General features: G+C 41.1%; 2 protein-coding genes and 1 long non-coding RNA gene across 4 annotated transcripts in view; all 3 read left to right on the plus strand.

Moving 5' to 3' along the window:
* Window positions 1-220: 220 nt before the first annotated feature.
* rnf121 (ring finger protein 121) lies at window positions 221-11,640 on the plus strand. Of its 2 annotated transcripts, none has more exon segments than NM_001308556.1 (9): window positions 221-327; window positions 2,020-2,057; window positions 3,934-4,075; window positions 4,540-4,694; window positions 7,146-7,253; window positions 7,552-7,672; window positions 8,591-8,724; window positions 9,107-9,208; window positions 10,965-11,109. In NM_001308556.1, coding segments are annotated over 9 exon segments (996 nt in total). In that variant the 5' UTR covers window positions 221-252; the 3' UTR covers window positions 11,086-11,109.
* Window positions 11,641-14,036: 2,396 nt separating this feature from the next.
* On the plus strand, window positions 14,037-19,295 carry LOC141379929 (uncharacterized). Its single transcript, XR_012397013.1, has 3 exons — window positions 14,037-14,166; window positions 16,357-16,573; window positions 17,179-19,295. It is a non-coding gene; the product is annotated as an uncharacterized lncRNA (long non-coding RNA).
* A 189-nt stretch (window positions 19,296-19,484) lies between these two features.
* The window catches only part of fstl4 (follistatin-like 4), a 269,047-nt gene continuing 266,297 nt past the window's right edge, over window positions 19,485-22,234 (plus strand). The window contains exon 1 of the mRNA XM_073934943.1: window positions 19,485-19,612. The gene's annotated coding sequence lies outside the window, so the exon portion shown is untranslated. The remainder of the gene's footprint in view (window positions 19,613-22,234) is intronic.

Below are 22,234 nucleotides of genomic sequence, written 5' to 3' on the forward strand. Positions count from 1 at the left end.
ACATAATACGAATGATTATTATTAACTTCGAGCCGCAGCTGTATCCCTTCCATAGATATATACAGTATATAGTGTAAACATCTATGTTAGGCATACAGCTGCGGCATCTGTTCCAGCAACAGCTCCACTCCAGCACAGCAGCCGGCGGTGTGCGCTAGTGCAGCAGAAGAAAAAGGAAGCATAACCCGGAAGCGTTGTGTCCAGTCTGCTGCAACGACTGCATCGGCTGTTAGCAGGGCTGTAAGCCTAAAGATGGCAGGGGTGTTTGAGGTGGAGGTTGACGGAGTTGAACACGATCATGGACACGGACATCACGAGGACGGCAAGGTGCGAATACACTCATAAAACACACAGCAGAACAGATATTATACTGTATATAATGACAAGCCATTCATTCCTCAGATGTACAGCAGAGGGGGTCAGGCTCACAGGCTGCTCAGTCCTCCATGCCTGATTATTACACTATTGCGAAGGAGAATACTGAGTTCTATAGGGATATGGGGATTATTGATGTAGTGCAGAGTACACTGTGGGGTTTGTTGTCACAGAAGCGCATTATTGTTTCTTTCCGTATTACTATTATTAGCAGTGCTGTCAAACGCTTCCGTTATCTATCTATCTATCTATCTATCTATCTATCTATCTATCTATCTATCTATCTATCTATCTATCTATCTATCTATCTATCTATCTATCTATCTATCTATCTATCTATCTGTCTGTCTGTCTGTCTGTCTGTCAGATTGTCTGTCTGTTTATCTGTCTGTCTGTCAGTCAGATTACCTGTCTGTCAGACTACCTGTCTGTCTGTCAGATTACCTGTCTGTCTGTCTGTCTGTCTGTCTGTCTGTCTGTCAGACTACTTGTCTGTCTGTCTGTCAGATTACCTGTCTGTCTGTCAGATTGTCTGTCTGTCTGTCTGTCTGTCTGTCAGACTACCTGTCTGTCTGTCAGATTACCTGTCTGTCTGTCTGTCTGTCTGTCTGTCTGTCTGTCTGTCTGTCAGATTATCTGTCTGTCTGTTTGTCTGTCTGTCTGTTGTCAGACTACCTGTCTGTCAGACTACCTGTCTGTCTGTCTGTCTGTCTGTCTTTCAGACTACCTGTCTGTCTGTCTGTCTGTCTGTCTGTCTGTCTGTCTGTCAGATTACCTGTCTGTCAGATTGTCTGTCTGTCTGTCTGTCAGACTACCTATCTGTCTGTCTGTCTGTCTGTTAGATTACCTGTCTGTCTGTCAGATTGTCTGTCTGTCTGTCTGTCAGACTACCTGTCTGTCTGTCTGTCTGTCTTTCAGACTACCTGTCTGTCTGTCTGTCTGTTAGATTACCTGTCTGTCTGTCTGTCTGTCAGATTGTTTGTCTGTCTGTCTGTCTGTCTGTCTGTCAGACTACCTGTCTGTCTGTCTGTCAGACTACCTGTCTGTCTGTCTGTCTGTCAGACTACCTGTCTGTCTGTCTGTCAGATTACCTGTCTGTCTTTTAGATTGTCTGTCTGTCTGTCTGTCTGTCTTTCAGATTGTCTGTCTGTCTGTCTGTCTGTCTGTTGTCAGACTACCTGTCTGTCAGACTACCTGTCTGTCTGTCTGTCAGACTACCTATCTGTCTGTCTGTCTGTCAGATTGTCTGTCTGTCAGTCTGTCTGTCTGTCTGTCAGATTGTCTGTCTGTCTGTCTGTCTGTCTGTCTGTCTGTCAGATTGTCTGTCTGTCTGTCTGTCTGTCTGTCTGTCTGTCTGTCAGATTGTCTGTCTGTCTGTCTGTCTGTCTGTCTGTCTGTCAGATTGTCTGTCTGTCTGTCAGATTGTCTGTCTGTCTGTCTGTCTGTCAGATTGTCTGTCTGTCTGTCTGTCTGTCTGTCAGATTGTCTGTCTGTCTGTCTGTCTGTCTGTCTGTAATCTATCTTGTAAATAGTTATTCAACATGTTAGTGAACTGTGAAATTTAGTAATGTGCATGATTCAAGCATTTTTGCTCTGTAAATGTGGAACAGAAGGGTAGAATTAATATGTGTTGTGTTTCAACAGATTGATTTGTCCAGGCTCTCACCAGAGGAGAAGTGGAGGTCTGTGTCTTTCTTTATTCATCTATTATATTGAATCATGCATACAATGAAGACTATAGTGTTATTTTTACATCAGCTTTTTCAATTGATGTACCTGAATACTGTTAGACTCAGCATAAAACACTGTATATTTCACTTTTATCTTTGCTCTATTCTCATTTTCTATGTCTTTTTATGCATAAATTCCCTCACTTACAGAATAATCTCAAATCTACCTTAAATATAGAATACTTTCCTAATAGAGCTGTTCAAGCTATCTGGTGAATTTGTATTCAAATTGTAATGTATACTTCCTAAAAAACTAAATATCACCATGTTGTATTTTCCATGTCGTGCAGCCCTAGTTACTGTAGGAGGAAGTGTAGAGTCTTGAGCACATCTGAAACCATTTCGCCCAATTCTTCATAACTTTTACACACTTTCTTACTTTTTATTTAATACAATTTATAATAAAAAGTTTTATTTAATAAAATGACTGGAGATAGTAATCAATGGCTGTCAGGAAAGCTGGCTTAAAGTCCTCTATTTCCGATTTCTTTCTGATTTTATAGTCCGCAATCCCCTTATTAAGCTAACCTGCCGACTGCTTTTGAAAAAATTCAGCTCAAAAAGACTGAATGCAAGTCCTTTTAGAGCCTAGGATTGTGCTAAAAATAATCCTTAGCTGTTGGTCTGGCAGAATAAACAATACGTTTTCTTGCATAATCTATTTTTAGAATCCAGAAACACACAACAGCTGGTGTTTTAATGAGTCAGGGTATAACAAAAGAGCTTATTTCAGTCCACTGCGTTATTTCCTTTCTCATGTTCTTTTTCCACTTGTTTTCTGCTTTAACAATATATAAAAAAGGGTTGTGATCTGTAATGCTGTCAAATGATTAACTGCAATTAGGCCTGTCATAATCAATATATGGACCTATCGCACAACACATGGACATGACCTCAGTTGTTTTTGCTGATGCAATATATATATATATATATATCACCCATACATAAACACCAATTCAAGCAACATTTCAGCGGATTGTGCAACATCTCTATCTCTATTGGAGGTGTCAGTATGGTTAAAACACTAGTATTTACTATAAATGACTATATTTTCATATGTGTGTGTCTGACGACGTGTCGAACCAGCAACCTTCTTGCTGTGAGGCGACAGCACTACCTACTGCGCCACTGCCTCGCTCATATGTGTATATATATGTATATGTATATGTATGTGTATGGGTATGGGTATATATATATATATGTGTGTGTGTGTGTGTGTGTGTGTGTGTGTGTGTGTGTGTGTGTATACATATACATATATGTTTGTGTATATATATACTTACATACACACACACACACACACACACACACACACATATGTATATACATATACATATATATATATATATATATATATATATATATATATATATATATATATATATATATATATATATATATATATATATATATATGTGTGTGTGTGTGTGTGTGTATGTATAAAAATATATATATTTAAGCTATATATATATATAAAAATATATAACTTAAAGGGGCTAATAATATTCACCTTAAAATGGTGTTTAAAAACTTAAAAACTGCTTTAATTCTAGCCGAAATTAAACAAATCAGACTTTCTCCAGAAGAAAAAATATTATCAGACATACTGTGAAAATTTCCTTTCTCTGTTAAACATCATTTGAGAAATATTTTTTTTTAAATTCAAAGGGGGCGAATAATTCTGACTTCAACTGTATATATTATAGAAGCTTACTGTAAACCAGGACCATTTTTTACCGCTAAAATCTTTTGCAGTGCAAGATTCGTGAAGATTGTTGAATGATCATGTAATTGGTACATAATTGTAAGTATTTTTTCTGTTTTGCAGGTTGGATCATGCGAAATTGCATGCCAAACACAAGGGGCATGAAGCCATGCATGCAGAGATGGTTCTCATTCTCATCGTCACGCTCGTCGTTGCGCAGCTCGCCCTGGTTCAGTGGAAACAGAGACACCAAAAATCATACAACGTGAGTTATTTACTCCTCGCACACAATAATGTGTGTTCACAGTAATGCTTTCAGATATGCTTTCTTCTTCATTCCAGATGACTTTATTAATCAGTGATTTGAGTCATGTCAGAGATGTATGGATGCAGTCCTCCAAGCTCATGATGGAGTCAGACACAATATTCATTCTGTCTCCACTGCAGCAGGACTTTATATTCTATACTGGACATTATTTCTGTTCAGTGATGACACTTTAGTCTGAGCAGAGTCAGAGCTTACTGTCCTTATCAAATCATTAATAATCAATGCATGATCAGATTTTATTGAGCTCAAATATGCAAAATCTAGAGGCCTTTACCTTTCATATAAGCCACTTCTGATATCAGGAGATCAACTAGAAGTTATTATTTGTTGTTCCTAAAACTTGAGATGTTTGTCATGTAGTGTGCATATTAATGTGTTGTATTCTTTGTTTGTTCTTTTAGATGGTAACGCTCTTCCAGATGTGGGTGATTCCTCTGTACTTCACCTCTAAACTGCACTGGTGGAGGTTTATGGTGGTGTGGTTCACCTTCTCTATTATCACGGCTTTTGTCACTTTTCGTGCCACTCGCAAACCCCTGGCCTGCACCACTCCGAGGTAAAAATCACATTTACACCATCATCTCACAGCCGCAACCCATTACTGGGAAACATCCACACACACACCACAGAAAATGTTAGCTTCTGTAGATATTATTTCTTCTACATTATATTATCTAAAACGACTAAAATATCAGTAAAAGTCACCTTGTTAAACCGCAGAGTTGAATTTTCACCATCAGAAGTGGACACAGCAGAGATCAACATCCCATAATGCAGTTCACCACCGCAAATAAGCACAAATACAGAGATGGAAATAGCTCCCGCGTCCAGCGTTGTTCATATTTATGATTGTTTATTTACAGTGGTGTGAAATAGTGTGTGCCCCCTTACTGCTTTCTCATGTTTTTGCATATTTTTCACAGTTTAATGTTTCAGATCATCAAACACATGTAGATGTTAGTCAGAGATAACACGAGTACACCCATCATGCAGGTTTGAAATAATAGTTTTTGTTATGCAAAGCTACATAGTAGCCCTGTGTAAGGGTGCTGTCTACATCACTGTGAATCTGAAATACGTTACTTAGAGTGTGTTTTGTTGTACGTTTCAGATGTTAAATCCACTAGAGGGCGCTGTCTACATTATTGCGAATCTGAAATACGTTACTTAGGGTGTGTTTTGTTGTATGTTTCAGATGTTAAATCCACTAGAGGGCGCTGTCTATATTATTGTGTATCTGAAATACGTTACTTAGAGTGTGTTTTGTTGTACGTTTCAGATGTAAAATCCACTAGAGGACACTGTCTACATTATTGCAAATCTGAAATACGTTGCTTAGGGTGTGTTTTGTTGTACGTTTCAGGTGTAAAATCCACTAGAGGGCACTGTCTACATTAATGCGAATCTGAAATACGTTGCTTAGGGTGTGTTTTGTTGTACGTTTCAGGTGTAAAATCCACTAGAGGGCACTGTCTACATTAATGCGAATCTGAAATACGTTGCTTAGGGTGTGTTTTGTTGTACGTTTCAGGTGTAAAATCCACTAGAGGACACTGTCTACATTATTGCAAATCTGAAATATGTTACTTAGGGTGCTTTCACACCTAGACTTTTGTTTGGGAACCCGTCTCGTTTCCTCAGTTAGCGCAGTTCGTTTGGCATATGTGAATCCAGCAATTGTGCTCGAAATCCACGCCAAATGAATTGCTCAGAGATCGCCAGAATGAGGTTGTCTCGGCTCAATTAAGAGGAACTCTGGATCGGATCGATTGTAGTGAGAAAGCAATAAGATTCGAGCGCGGTTATATCACAGTGTTTTATGGATATGTAGTAGGCTTATGGCTATATGAAGAGAGAATTATGAGTAGGGCTGGAGGTCATTCAACAGACATCCCAAGTCTCGCGGAAGTTTCGAGAGTCTCTCGCAAATGCACAGAGACACCCGAATGCTCGCAAACGAGTGATAATCTCCCAGTAATCGCACGTCTCCCTCCCTGTCCTTAAATACGTCATGCACCCTTCTCACCCCTCCCCACTGCATCCCTCCTCACTCTTCAGACACGTCGCGCACACCTTGTCAAACACAACCAAATCACCACCCACTGACAGCTGAGCGGGAAATAAACCCTGAAACTGATAAATGTGAGGAGAGTTTACTCGCACGTGACTTGTTTTAGCTCTTTTGGTTCGATTAGAAACTGTGCAGTGTGAAAGTGAACCGCACCAAGAGCAAACAGCAACAAAGTAACAATTGTAATCTCTGTTTCAGAACAACTGAATTGATTCCCAGGTGTGAAAGCAGTCTGAGGGTGCTTTCACACCTACACTTTTGTTTGGGAACGTGTCTCGTTTACCCAGTTAGCGCGGTTCGTTTGGCATATGTGAACAGGGCAATCGCGCTCTGTTCTGCGCCAAAGTAATTGCTCTGAGATCGCTTGAATGAGGTGGTCTCGGCTCGATTGAAACGAACCCTGGAGCGGTTCGATTGCAGTGAGAAAGCGATCCGATCCGAGCGTGGTTATATAACAGTGTTGTATGGATATGTAATAGGCTTACGGCTATATGAAGAGAGAATTAGGAGTAGGGCGGGAAGTTTCGCGAGTCTACGGATAACTGCAAACGAGTGATGATCTCCCGGTAATCTCACGTCTCCCTCCCGGTCCTCAAATAGGCATCGTCGCGCACCCTTATCACCCCTCCCCACCGCATCTCTCCTCAGACACGTCGCGCACACCCTGTCAAACACCACCAAACCACCACCTCTCCTGACAGCTGAGCGGGACTCTGCAAAATAAACCCTGACACTCTGACCAATGTGAGGAGAGTTCACTCGCACGTGACTTGTTTTAGCTCTTTTGGTCCGATTAGAAACTGTGCAGTGTGAAAGCGAACCGCTCCAAGAGCAAAGAGCAACAATGTAACATTTGTAATCTCTGTTTCAGAACAACTGAATCGATTCACAGGTGTGAACACAGTCTGAAAGTGTTTTCTCTCTTTCTCTCTACAGGCTGGTTTATAAATGGTTCCTCCTCTTTTATAAGATTAACTACGGCACAGGCATTGTGGGATATGCTATAGTCATGTTAACCCTCTTCGGCATCAATCTCCTATTTGGGTGAGTTGTAAAATTTCATGTTTTAAAGCACTGAGTTATAGGGGTTACCGATTGCAAAAATGTTTGTTATGAATTTCATTGTTATTATTATTATTATTGTGTTACTACAATATTTTACATGGTCATAACAGCTTTTAATGTGATGATTGCAAAATAAATTTATTCTAAAAACATTGTGCATATGTGCAGGGCCGGATTAAGAACACTTGGGCGCTGGGGCTATAGCAAATCCAAGGGCTCCCCTTTTTTTTTTTTTTTTACACGTACAAGCTCACGTCACCTCTGTTTCTGCTTTTAGGATAAAGCCAGACGATTGCATGGACCTTGGCGTTTCACTTCTCTTCTACGGCCTGTACTTTGGTGTACTCGGCCGGGATTTTGCAGAGATATGTGCCGATGTTATGGCATCTACAATTGGGGTAAATTCTTCAATCAGTTAGCTTTGACCTTTTTTGATGCATTGCCTGATCTATACGGATCTCGATGCTAGTGCTGGTCAAAGATTAAACAGGACTAATCGCATCCAAAAGTTTGTCTTGACTATACTAAGGTATTATTATTATTATTATTATTATTGTTATTATTATTAAACTTGAACTAGCTAAACATGTCAGGCTAAATAATTCAAATTAATCATTGACTTCTGCTGTCTTCATTAGTTTCAAAAACTCAGATTCCTTTACAATTGAAAACGGCATCTTTGGATTTCTTTTCTGCTGGTGATACTGGTGTCCTAAAAAAAAGTCAAATAAAAAGTAAAATAAATAAAAAAATCGTACATATACCTTAGGAACGATATTACAGTAAATGTTGGCGGTTTTAAAACCTTGACTTTTACAAACCGCGGTATACCTTGAAAACGGTTATCGTCTCATGCCTCGTCTGAGGTGAACTATCTGCTTCAGTAGTATGGCAATAAATGTCATGTAAAACAGCATTCAGACGCACATTGTTAGCTTTAACACTGAATAATAAATAATAATAATAATAATAATAATAATAAAGCACATGAGCGGATCATTGTCAGTTTTCTGTTGTTCAGATGTAAGAAGCTGTTTCTAATATATCAATTCGAGATGTTAGTTAGGACGAAAACTCCTTTTAATATGGAGAATATTCCTTCTATCGGGTGCTGCTGCTTTTATTTCTAACACTGTTTAAATCCCTCGCTCCTGTCCTCAATCTGGCAACCTGCGCTTGCTTTTATTTTGATCCAGGAGTGCAATACCTAGTTCAACCACTGGGTGTCAAACTCACCGCACCTTTAAACACGATGAAGAACAGCTGCACAGAAATGAACTGGTGTGTGAAGTCTAATGTAGATCTGCTGTTTTCAGTATTACACTGAGTCCGGGATGCCCACCAAGCACCTTTCAGACAGTATCTGCGCCGTCTGCGGTCAGACCACCCTCGTGGATGCGAACCAAGAGGGAATCATCGAAAACACCTACAGACTGACTTGCAACCATGTGTATCCTTCAAGATTTTCACATGACTGTCCACTAATTCACTGCAAAAACTGACTTTGGTCTTGTTTGTAGTCCAATTCTGAAATTTTCTAGACATTATTTTGCTTACACCATTGGCAGATTGCTCTCAAGAGAGGCCAAGTTAAAGCCTGCATCCAGAATCATCTAAATAATGCTATAATTCTCAAATTGATGTTTAAAGGAGCAGCATTATGTTGTATTTGGGCTTACTTTACAGCTCCGCACTTACCTCTATGAGTGTAATTATAAAAGTATAATCATGAGTCACTGAATTTAAGCTGATCATGTTTATAGATTTTGTTTCTGTTCTTGTTTTGGTGTTTGTATTCACACGTTTGTTTCCTTAACCCCGTTTTCCCTCAGATTCCATGAGTTTTGCATACGTGGCTGGTGTATCGTGGGTAAGAAGCAGACATGTCCATACTGCAAGGAAAAAGTTGACCTTAAAAGGATGTTCAGGAACCCGTATCCTTAAAATAACTTGTATACACAAATACATCTGTATACCGGTCAAATCCTTTAGAAATGTGCAATTTTGAATGTGTTTTTTTTTTTAAATAAGTCTCTTCTGGTATCACAATCGCCTCAGAGCAAGAAGGTTGCTGGTTCGAGCCCCAGCTGGGTCAGTTGGCCTTCCTGTATGTGTTTGCATGTTCTTGGCGTGGGTTTCCTCCGGGTGCTCCGGTTTCCCTCCACAGTCCAAACACATGCGCTATAGGGGAATTGGGTAAGCAAGTTGTCCGTATGTGTGTGAGTGTGAATGAGTGTGTGTGGATGCGTCCCTGTAATGGGTTGTAGCCAGGGCCGGAGCAAGCTGAACTGCCGCTCTAGGCAGAGGACGATCACGTCACCCTCAACCCCAATGTGAAAACGAAAGTGACCGCGGTTGTGAAAATGAAGTGAGGTGTCGCGGACCTCTTTTCCGGCGCACTATGCGCGGATATAACTGAGGACGCGCGGGTGCTGAGGGAGGGAGGGAGGTGTCGCGACACTGCGCTCTTTATTCTGCCGCCCTATGCGCGGATATAACAGGACCTCGCGGATCTCAATTCTGCCCGACACGCGGGTGCTGATGGAGGTGTCGCTGACGCCGCCCTCTCTATTCTGTCGTCTATACGTGAATATATCTGAGGACGCGGGAGGTGTCGCGGACATAACATAACTGCCATAGGGAGGTGTTGCGGACGCCACCCACTCTATACTGCCGCCCTAGGCAGCCACCTAGGTCGCCTCTAGGGATGCGCCGGCCCTGGTTGTAGCTGGAAGGGCAACTGCTGCGTAAAACATATGATAGATAAGTTGGCGGTTCATTCCGCTGTGGCGACCCCGGATTAATAAAGGGACTAAGCCGACAAGATGAAAGTCTCTTCTGGTGATGCGGTGGCACAGTAGGTAGTGTTGTCGCCTCACAGCAAGAAGGTCGCTGGTTTGAGCCTCGGCTAAGTCAGTTGGTGTTTCTGTGTGGAGTTTGCATGTTCTCCCTGCGTTCGCGTGGGTTTCCTCTAACGCCCCATTAACACGGGGCTTCAGCGTCAACGCTTGACTGAAGGCGTGTCTGAAGTTGGGGCTGAAGCGATCATCATAGCAGCGTCAGCCAATGAAATTCAGTCAGCTATAGGCCACTGTCTAGCTGGTGTATTTGCATACAGCGATCTGATTGGCTGACGCTTCCATCAGCGCTTGAAAAGTTGAACTAGTCCCAACTTCTGCAGCGAGCAACACCTCTTGAGCGGCGCCAAACGGATCCTCAATGCAGTTCGGCAACGCCTGACGTCACCCTTTCAAAGTGAATGGGAAGCGTTGACGCTGACGCCCCGTGTGAATGGGGCGTAAGTGCTCCTGTTTCCCCCACAGGCCAAAGACAAATGGTACAGGTAAATTGGGTAGGCTAAAACTAGTCAGCAATCGGCTACTGTCTGAACTGGTGTATTTGCATCTGATTACACCAGCGCTTCCGTCAGCGCTTGAAAAGTTGAGAAATTCCCAACTTCTGAAGCAAGCAACGCCAGTGAAGCAGTTCCGACTGATCCGCAATGCAGTTCAGCAACGCTTGACGTCACCCGTTCAAAATGAATGGGAAGCGTTGTGAATGGGACGTAAGCGAGGTGAGTGATGTGACACCATGCATAAACATGTATTAAACACTTATAACGCTTATATTATAAATAAGCCCCTTTTATTCACACATGTTTGAAAGTAATCTCCTTAACTGAGCCGTCAGATGGGAGCGTCCGCATATGATGTACGGGCAGCTGCTGGACTGGCTGCGGTATCTGGTGGCCTGGCAGCCCATTATCATTGGACTGGTACAACTCATCAATTACATCCTGGGTTTGGAGTAACAGAAGCAGAGCAGAGGGACTGTCCTGCCGGAGTGGGTCTGCGGCGATGACATCTCTCCGCTTTCACCAACACAGGGATTTATTATTATTATTATTATTATTGCTTTCTTCAAGGACTGTCCTAATGTGTTAATAATACTGTGCTAATGTGTCTTCAAATGAAATTCTACTAGCAGTCGGATGTTGAATGTTTTCGTTGATTACTTTTGTCTGATATTTGTTTAAGGACTACTTGAAGCTTCCGTCATTTCCCACATGCACATCGGGTTTTATAGAAACAAGAGAATAAATCTGTGCTCGCCGTGAGGAGCACAATGGACCATGTGCTGTTTTATTGGGTAATGAAGGCAGTTAAATGCATTTAAAGCTCAGTTTGATGAACATGTCGTGTAGATTGGAGAAGTTTTATCTGGATGATCGGCACACAATTAAGATGACTAACAGTATATTGAAAGACACTGCCAGACTCCCTCAGTCAGACGCGGCAGGTCTTGTAGTCGAGTTTAGACGGAAACAGATTTGCATGTTGTATTTTTAAATAAATTATTAGGTACACCTTGTTTAACTCATTATTGCAGACATCTTATTGTTTGATTCGCATGGCATCTAGTCGATAGGGGAAAACACTGACGGTTGAATGATTGTTGGTCTAGTTTTTTACAATGGCAGAGAGTTTAACGCTTGTTAAGTGTGACCGCACACGAAGCAGCTTCCGGGTCTAGTCGCTCTATCAAATTGTATAGAGGAATTACCATGTTGGGCAAGGCAGTGGCGCAGTAGGTAGTGCTGTTGCCTCACAGCAAGGAGGTCGCTGGTTCGAACCTCGGCTCAGTTGGTGTTTCTGTGTGGAGTTTGCATGTTCTCCCTGCCTTCGCGTGGGTTTCCTCCGGGTGCTCTGGTTTCCCCCACAATCCAAAGACATGCGGTACAGGTGAATTGGGTAGGCTAAATTGTCCGTTGTGTGTGTGTCTTTGTGTTTGTGTGTGTGTGTTTGTGTGTGTGTGTGTGTGTGTGTGTGTGTTTGTGAATGTTTCCCAGAGATGGGTTGCGGCTGGAAGGCCATCCGCTGCGTAAAAACTTGCTGGATGAGTTGGTGGTTCATTCCGCTGTGGCGACCCCGGATTAATAAAGGGACAAATCAGACAAGAAAATGAATGAAGGTTGCAGAAAAAAAACAAGAGCGCTAGCATCCCTGCTGAAAAATCCAGCTTAAACCAGCCTAGGCTGGTTGGCTGGTTTTAGCTGGTCGACCAGGCTGGTTTTAGAGGGGTTTTGGTCATTTCCAGGCTGGTTTCCAGCCATTTCCAGCCTGGTCTTAGCTGGTCAGGCTGGGAGATGACCAGCTAAAACCAGCTTGACCAGTCTAGCCAAGCTGGGAGTCCAGCCAAAACCAGCTATATCCAGCTTAAACCAGGCTGGTCAAGCTGGTTTTAGCTGGATTTGGCTGGTCATCTCCCAGCCTGACCAACTAAGACCAGGCTGGAAATGGCTGGAAACCAGCCTGGAAGTGGCCAAAACCCCTCTAAAACCAGCCTGGTCGACCAGCTAAAACCAGCCAACCAGCCTAGGCTGGTTTAAGCTGGATTTTTCAGCAGGGATTTACAGCTAGAGAATGACATCTGATGCGGTGCAGAGTTTGTTGTTGTATTAGAAATAAATTATATTGATTACATATTATATATATTATTTACATATAGCTTTCAGCGTATTATAATTGCTCATCACCCAGTGATAAGCACAGTTATTTGGCAAAATTAACGTTAAAGTGAGCAGCGTTCGTCTAACACAGGGGTGTCAAACTTAATTCCTGGAGGGCCGAAGCCCTGCACAGTTCAGTTCCAACCCTGCTCCAACACACTTACCTGTAGGTTTCAAACAAGCCTGAAGGACTCAACTAGTTTGATCAGGTGTGTTTAATTAGGGTTGGAACTAAACTGTGCAGAGCTGCGGCCCTTCTGGAACTGAGTTTGACACCTGTGCTCTAACAGGTCCATCTGCGACAGCACCCCCCCAATGGAGATTGGATAAGAGGAAATGGCCAAGCATCCAGCCCCAATCTCATTGAAACTCCAAGTGTTTTACAAGCGAGAAGTTACAGGCCTACAAGTGTTTGGATGCCTACAATGTTGTTCTGTGTGGTCATGAGCAAGAAATAATGCTCCATGATGACTAGATTCAACACTATGTAGAGCTAAAAACCAAGGCTCTGCCTAGCCGGAGACAAGGAAAGAAGACGGAGCTGTACAATGCCTGGGTCATCATCATCAAGCAGAACGACTGCATTCTGACAGCCAACTGCAGCTGTACGGCAGGGTATGTGAACGCACATGTCTACATTTCATTCTGAGCATTCAGTGTCCGCAGTTTAATTCACCATATTGAACTGTTATTGCTGCAATCAAAAGCGAGTGATGTGTCTGATTCAGCAGAGCGTCAACTCACCTGATATAACATGAGAACTGCAGAGTCCAGCATTTCTAATTAGCTCCTCACTCCATTCAGCTCCATTTTAGCCAAATACATCTGCGGTTGGCATTAAAGCAGTGTGGTGTACGGTAAAATTCATTAGCATTAGTTTTTCAACTTAAATAGTTTGTTGCAATCGGTTTGAGTTACCTTAACTTATTGGGGTTTACAGTCTATTATTATTATTATTTTCTTGCTTTCCTGTTGCACAAATGTGTCTAGATTTTCAGACTGGACCCTGTTTATGATCTACATATTATTGAATGTATATATCTCCAACACTTTTCTTTCAAAGGACTTTTTAAACATCTGCGTTTTATAATCTACCACAAGGTGGAGCTGTTGAATAAGGTTTGACTTGATCGGGTTCTGGTTGACAGTTCTGTGGGCAGCAAATGCCTTGTTGATGTCAGAGGAGAATGGCCAGACTGGCTCGAGCTGATAGAAAGGCAACAGGAACTCAAATAACCACTTAGAAGAACCCACGTGTTGGTGTGGGTTTCCTCCGGGTGCTCCGGTTACAGTCCAAACACATGCGCTATAGGGCAATTGATGAACTACATTGGCCGTAGAGTATGAGTGTGTGTGTGAATGAGAGTGTATGACTGTTTCCCAGTACTGGATTGCAGCTGGAAGGGCATCAGCTGTGTAAAACATATGCTGGAATAGTTGGCGGTTCATTCCGCTGTGGTGACCCCTGATAAATAAGGGACTAAACCGAAGAAAAATGAATGAATGAATGAATGAATGAATGATCTGGCTGTGAGTGCCATGCACAGATCTTGATCAATACACAAATTATTTTCTTAATTACTGTAATAATCACATCACGTCTTTGAAAACATACGATTGAAGTCAAAGTTATCGTCCTCTTGTGAAATATTAATTATTTTTCAAATATTTCCCAAATGCTGTGTAGAACCGATTTCTTTTCCAGCACATTTTAAACAGTTTTAGTTGTTCGTTTTCTAATTATTTATTTAGTTTGATGACAGTACATCATATTTTACTACTTATTTTATATACTAGTATTCAGCTTAAAGTGCAATTTAAGGCTTACCTAATTAGGTTAACTAGGCAAACAAAAAAACAAGACTCTCCAGAAGAAAAAACATACTAGGAAATATTGTTAAATTTCACTTATTAAATATTTTAAAAAGAATTATAATCTCAAAGGAGGGTGATTTATTTTACCTTTACTAATAATCAACTTTTTCAAAAAGTGAATTATATAGCTGCAGATTAACTCACTCACCGGTCACTTTATTAGGTACACCTGTCCAATGGCTTGTTATTGCAAATTTCTAATCAGCCAATCACATGGCAGCAACTCACTGCATTTAGGCATGCAGACATGGTCAAGAGGATCTGCTGCAGTTCAGAGCGAGCATCAGAATGGGGAAGTAAGGGGATTTAAGTGACTTTGAACGTGGCATGGTTGTTGGTGCCAGACAGGCTGCTCTGAGTATTTCAGAAACTGCTGATCTACTGGGATTTTCACGCACAACCATCTCTAGGGTTTACAGAGAATGCTCCGACAAAGAGGAAATATCCAGTGAGCGGCAGTTCTGTGGGCGCAAATGCCTTGTTGAGGCCAGAGGTCAGAGGAGAATGGCCAGACTGGTTCCAGCTGATAGAAAGGCAACAGTAACTCAAATAAGCACTCAGAAGAAAAGTCACTGGTTCGAATCCCAACTGGGTCACTTGGCGTATCTGTGTGGAGTTTGCATGTTCTCCTTGTGTTGGCGTGCGTTATCCTCCTGGTGCTCTGGTTTCCCCCACAGTCCAAACACATGCGCTTTACCTTTACTAATAATCAACTTCTTCATAAAGTTATGCAGCTGCAGATTAACTGTGTGCTATATACACGCACTGGCCACTTTATTAGGTACACCTGTCCAACTGTTCATTAACGCCAATTTCTAATCAGCCAATCACATGGCAGCAACTTAAGGCATGTAGACATGGTCTAGATGATGGGCATCCGCTTTGTAAAACATATGCTGGAATAATTGGTGGTTCATTCCGCTGTGGCGACCCCTGATGAATTATAAAGCCAAAGGAAAATGAATTAAGGAATTTCTCGGTTGTTGCAGCTCTCTGGGTTTTAGAAAAGCACATTATAAATAAAATGTATTATTATTATATTACATTATTATCATATTTTGGTCAGTCTTGTTGGTGTTTTTAAATGTGCTTTATAAACAAAATAAATAAATGAACTTTAAATGTTTGTTTAACAGAAGACAGAAACTGGTTTGAAACAAGTGGAGGACCAGGAGATGAAGGCAGCATGTACATTTAGGGATGAACCGTGTCTTTAAGACGGACTAGAGCATGTGCCGTAAGACGAGGCATTACATCATGTGTGAGATTACAGGCGTGCTTCTCAACACGCTTTGAGACGAGAAACCCAAAATGTTCTTGATTTCATCAGATCTCCCTGCATCTCATGTACATTTCCTTTTCAACATCAGAATACCAATGAAACACACTTGGAGATGGTGTGAGTGAAGCAATATATGCAAATTACACACAACACACGAGCTCGATTTCAGATTTCACATATATAAAATACATGTCATATATGTCAAAATAGGTCGCTGGTTCGAGCCCCGGCTGGGTCAGTTGGCATTTCTGTGTGGAGTTTGCATGTTCTCCTCATGTTGGTGTGGGTTTCCTCCGAGCGCTCTGGTCCAAACACATGCGCTATAGGGGAATTGATGAACTAAATTGTCCGTAGTGTATGAGTGTGTGTAGATGAGAGTGTATGGGTGTTTTCCAGTGATAGGTTGCAGCTGGAAGGGCATCCGCTGCATAAAACATATGCTGGATTAGTTGGCGGTTCATTCCGCTGTGGCGACCCCTGATTAATAAAGGGACTAAGATGATGGAAAATGAATGAATGAAAATAGCTGTTAAAACTATTATGTTAACAAATATTTTTGAAAATATAAGAATGAAAATATGTCAGAAGGATAATAATTTAGTCTTCAGCTGTTTATGTTAGATTAACACCCAGGCCCGGATTGGCTAATCGGGAGGACCGGGAGAATTCCCGGTGAGCCGGTCCGTTTTTTGGCCGCGAAAAACTGAATCTGTTGCTCTCAGCAGTCACACTTTTTAAATTAATTAATTTATTTATTTGACCACAGTCTTCTTATTCACTATTTAAGCGCAGTTCTGCTCTTTTTATATATATATATATATATATATATATATATATATATATATATATATATATATATATATATATATATATATATATATATATATATATAAAACCAGCCTGCAGGTTAACGATGATATAACTCAGATGAGTCTCTCTATTATGTACTGCTCTAGTGGTCCAGTGCTAGAGTATGACACTGCCGACCTGGCTTTGATCCTCGTCTGAATATGATTTTTTATTTTTATTGTTAAGACATAAAATACTGTTAGGGTTGTTGAACATTTTAAGTTACAAAGCAGCTGTTTTGTTAAAAAAAAAGACGTGATAGTGTAATTAGAAACTGAATTGGAAATGACCTTATTTTAATATAGTCAGTGGTGAACTGAGGTGGGCTGGTCTGAGGCTTGAAACTCCAGGGCTGAAAAGGAGTCCCACTCCGGCCCTGTTAACACCAGTTCTCCTGGAACAGCAGGGGAGATGAACCTCACATTAAAATCAAGCTATGGCTTTTTAAATGATTCTCTGTGATTGATTCCTGATGAGTTCGGGACAGGAGGGTGTGTGTGTGTGTGTGTGAATATTCACGAGCACCTTCAAAGCCCTGCCGAGTTGACAGGGAATATTTTAGGCTAGTAAGTGTGCATTTCTCTGAATGGTTTCCTCACTCTCGGCCTCCGCGATGGAGACTTGTGGAGAGATCCTCAGATTTCCTCTGGATCTGCATTATAGATTAGAGGAGCGCAGACTGAGGAGGAATAAAGACGATTAGAGAGGAAGAAGCTCCAAATAATCCTGCTTCATGTTCAGATTTTAATAATAATAATTCCTTACATTTATATATTGCTTTTCTGGACACTCAAAGCGCTTTACACAATGTTGGGGGGATCTCCTCATCCACCACCAGGGTGCAGCATCCACCTGGATGACGCGACGACAGCCATATTGCGCCAGACCGCACACCACACACCTGCTGATTGGTGGAGAGGAGACAGACTGATGAAGCCAATTATGATATGGGGATGGTTAGGAGGTCATGATGGACAGAGGCCAGTAACCAGATTTGGCCAGGGTGCCGGGGTTAAACCCCTTCTCTTTTTCGAAGGACATCCTGGGATTTTTAACGACCAAAGAGAGTCGGGACCAGGCCCGGATTGGCTAATCGGGAGGACCGGGAGAATTCCCGGTGGGCCAGTCCGTTTTTTGGCCGCGAGGGCCGGTGTCCCTAGCTGCTTGCACTCTTAGCAGTCGCACTTTTTTCATGTATTCATTTATTTGACCATAACCTCACTCTTTTTATTCATTATTTTGCGGCAGCTCCGCTCTTTTTATTTAGTTTCTCGCAGCCCCGTCAGTAAAATGCAGCCTGCAGGTTAATGATGAAGTAACTATTATTCGACCCCAAACAGCGCGGCACCTTAGTGAATATAAGAATTCGAATAATTAATATTAATGAATATTACACAATGAAAATCAGATGATTCACTAATAAATCTGACTAGTTTGTAACAACAGCGCTATTGTGGTCCAGTGGTCAGCAAGTTGTGCCACGACATCGCAGGACCCGAGTTCGATCTTTACCTATTTAATAAATGTATAAATTTTTTTTTTTTTTTCATTTTTATTGTTAAGACATAATACTGTTTGGGTTGTTGGAACATTTCAAGTTCTAAAGCAGCTGTTTTCTTGAAAAAGACGTGATAGTGTCATTAGAAACTGAATTGGAAATGACGTATTTTAATATAATCAGTCGTGAACTGAGGTGGGCCGGTCTGGCTTGAAACTCCAGGGCTGAAAAGGAGTCCCACTCCGGCCCTGGTCGGGACCTCGGTTTAACACCTCATCCGAAAGACGGCGCTCACTGAGCAGTATAGAGTCCCCGTCACTATATTGGGGCATTAGGACCCACACAGACGGCAGGTTGGGCGCCCCCTGCTGGCCTAACTAACACCACTTCTGGCAGTGGGCGACCATGTGAGAGTTGCAGAGAGCTGCCGGATCTAGATTTTGCACATCAATATGTGCGTGTGCACTGTAAACACTAGTAAGTTGAAAGCACTCAAATAATTTCAGAAAAGTGATTCCCTCAGTTCATTTGAGTAATTGGAAATCGACAACTCACTTAATTGAGTTGACCAAATGTGGTGTATTCATTGATTCAACTTAAATGATTAATTGCAGATAACTTAAATGTTTAAGTACAGACAACTTAAAATAGCTAATAGGTTAAACTTCAACATTTTTCAGCTTTTACATTCTTTACTTACTTACTCGTCCCTCAGAGATGGGTTGCAGCTGGAAGGGCATCCGCTACGTAAAACATGTGCTGGATAAGTTGGCAGTTCATTCCACTGTGGCGACCCCAGATTAATAAAGGGACTAAAATAAAAATAAATAAAAATCTACTAGTGTTTCTCTGTATGTATAAAAAAATTATAATATCCAAACACTAAAACAGTGTCATTTAGCACATCCTTTTCTTATCGAATAAAAAGTTTCTCCCACTCTGTTATGCGCATGCGTGTGCACATTTTTAAAATTTATGCGCATCTAGATTTTCCATACAAGTTTTTTTACGCACATATCCAAAATACCCATATAATGTTGCATATGTGTGTGTGTTCATGCTAATGACCACAGTATGCTTAACCACATCCCTCTTACTGCTAGGTTGCCACGCGAACAATAAACACAAAACAAAGCCCCGCCTCCTACTCAATATTCAGTTTCTGAAATAAAAGTCTTAGCAACTTCCGGATCAGATGGACTCCAGTATCAGTGTTGGATGTTTTTCAGCTGTATTTAAAGATAATGACCCGTAATCATCCAGTTTAATGAAGTTCAGGTTCGGTTCTCGTCTGATGGTGTGGAAAATCAATACATTTCTCAAAGGTAAGGTTACATTTGACTTGTAAACCAGAATTCCTCACTTCTAGTCTAAAGAGAATCACTTTCCTGCAGATATTCTCCAATAAACCTACTGGGTTGTTCAAGCAATGCTAAAGACCTTGTTAAATTACAGTTTAATTAAAGGATGAGGAACTAAATAATCATTAGAGAAGAAGAATCACGCTGGAGTTGATCAGATGGTGCAGTTCCTCTGAGAAACAGCAGGTGTCAGTGTCTGCTCAGACAAATGACCAGTGCGCTTCCTTGAGGACTTTTATGACACAAAACAAGATACTCTGAAGAATGTTGGAAGAAAATCAACCATCCAAATTTATAGTAGAAACGAAGTCACCGTGGAAGTGTGAGGATGGCTGTTTTTACAGCTTTATTCTTTGTTTTATATTTAATTTCAGAAGAAACTTGAACAGGTTTGGGAAAAGTGGAGGATGAGGAGATCATGATGGGCTGAATTCGGAAATAGAGAAATAAAAACGTCATTTTTACTCATCATAAAATAATTAGACAATAAAGTGCTTCTCGGTGGTGTTTCAATTAGTAAATAAACACAGAAAAACATCAGTTAGAAGACGGAGACGATCTGAAATGTTCTCTTGAGTAGGGTTGTAACGGTATGAATTTTTCACGGTATGATAATCGTCTAAAACAATACCACGGTTTGACGGTTTCGCGGTATACGGTGTGTTACAAAAGTTACAAAATAATAGAACAGTGAAGCAAATTTGACTTTTTCCAAATAATATATTTTTAGTTACTATAAACAACACCACTTACAATGAACAAATAAAAATAAGAAAATAATAAATAATGTGTCAAAGTCCAAATAAAGTCCAAATAAACATGGTGCAAATCCTCAGTAAAAAATAGATATAAATATTTACTATACTATAAATAGTTACATAACGAAACTAGATTCAATATGGAACATCCTTAGGTTTTATGTGCCAGCATGGATATGGTTGTCTGTGGATATGGATTTGGATATGGTTGTCTGCAATGCAGACAAACAGCTGCACCTTCATTTGTGTCTTTTGAAAACAGCAAGAGCAGCAGTTCGTCTTTGCTGTGTCACTGTTTTGTCATGTTTCTGTGCTGCTCTGCATGCAAAAGTACTTAGTATGAGAATTATTTCATGCAAAACTTTTCTTTTTTTTTTGCGTTTTATTTAGCCGCGCATAAATGTATGCTCTCTCATGTATCTCTCATTCCGTGTTGTTCAAAAAGCTTTGTCCACAAACAAAAGCGAAACCTATGCTTATTGGTTGTGATATAGCGAGTTTGAACCAATCTGGGCATGGAGGTGGGACAATGCATCAATATATCATGTCTGGTTTGTCCGGAGACACAAGCTGTTTCTCAATATGCGTTCTTCAGCGGTCTTGCGTCCTCGTGTTCTCGTGAAACGTCATCATCAGCTGCCTAAGTTCAGTTCCAATACTCAAGACCGCAAGTACGGAGGACGCGTGAAACTTCCCGGATGTGTTCTTGATATCGAGGACGCACCGATGCAGACTTCAACAGCGAGCTCGCTCTTGAAGTCCCAGAAGTCATTGCGACTGGAGGTGGGAAGCGCAGCATTTTATTTAGATTTATTATTAAAGTTCATAGATATGACTTATTTACCTCAGGAGTTTCCCTGAATGAAACGGTGAAGGTAAACATTAACATGAACATCTTAATAAAGGAATAAACACATTAATTGTGTTTGTTTGATGAAATTCGTATTAAAATTAGTTTTATTTATATCGTGCAGAGTATATTTATAATGTTTTTATGCAACGTATATATTTTGAAGAGGGGGGAAACAATAAATTGTTGTATGAAGGCTGTAATGTTTAATTAATTTCCATTTAAAACGCGTGAAGGTCACATGACCATCAGGAAGAACGCAGCATCCCATTTCTCAAAGGACGCGTTCTCTGCCCTCGCGGTCTCCTGAGTTCGTTCTTCCGAGGACACCTGGCAAGACCGCACTCTACAAGAACGCAAGTCCATTCTCTGCGTTCTTGGAATTGAGAAACAGCCACAGTGACGAGCGTTTCTTTGTCAAATCAGCGTTGTCACATTTTGATGACGTAACCACACTGATTCCGGAGCCTCTGAAAGTCCGCGAATGTTATGTGATACAGCACTGAGAAAGCTGAGATTCTCTTCTTTATGCCAATCTTTGAATTGTATGAATCGGATCAGCGGATCAAAAGTTATTAAACATTTAAGAGCAATACTTATTTTTAGCCGCGGGCGGCTGTCTCGGTCTTTAAGGGTTAAAACCGTTGATATACAATTGTTCATGGTATGATAATCGTGCACGTTCAAATCGTGGTAAACCGTCATACCGGTATATTGTTACAACCCTACTCTTGAGTCTAGTGAACATCAGCAAACCCTGTTCAATGTGCGAGAGGACGACTTTAATAAGCCTGAATGATGAAATCAGGGACAGTTCTGGCTGAAACACACACACACACACACACACACACTCACTTTTAAACACACAGACACAAACACATATTCAAATGTTTACACAAACACACACATGCTCACACATACACACAAGTTAATGAGGTCATGTTCTAATGTACCGCATGCATATGAGGAGTGTAAATG

This window comes from Danio rerio, chromosome 21, assembly GCF_049306965.1.
Source record: "Danio rerio strain Tuebingen ecotype United States chromosome 21, GRCz12tu, whole genome shotgun sequence".
NCBI lineage: Eukaryota > Metazoa > Chordata > Actinopteri > Cypriniformes > Danionidae > Danio > Danio rerio.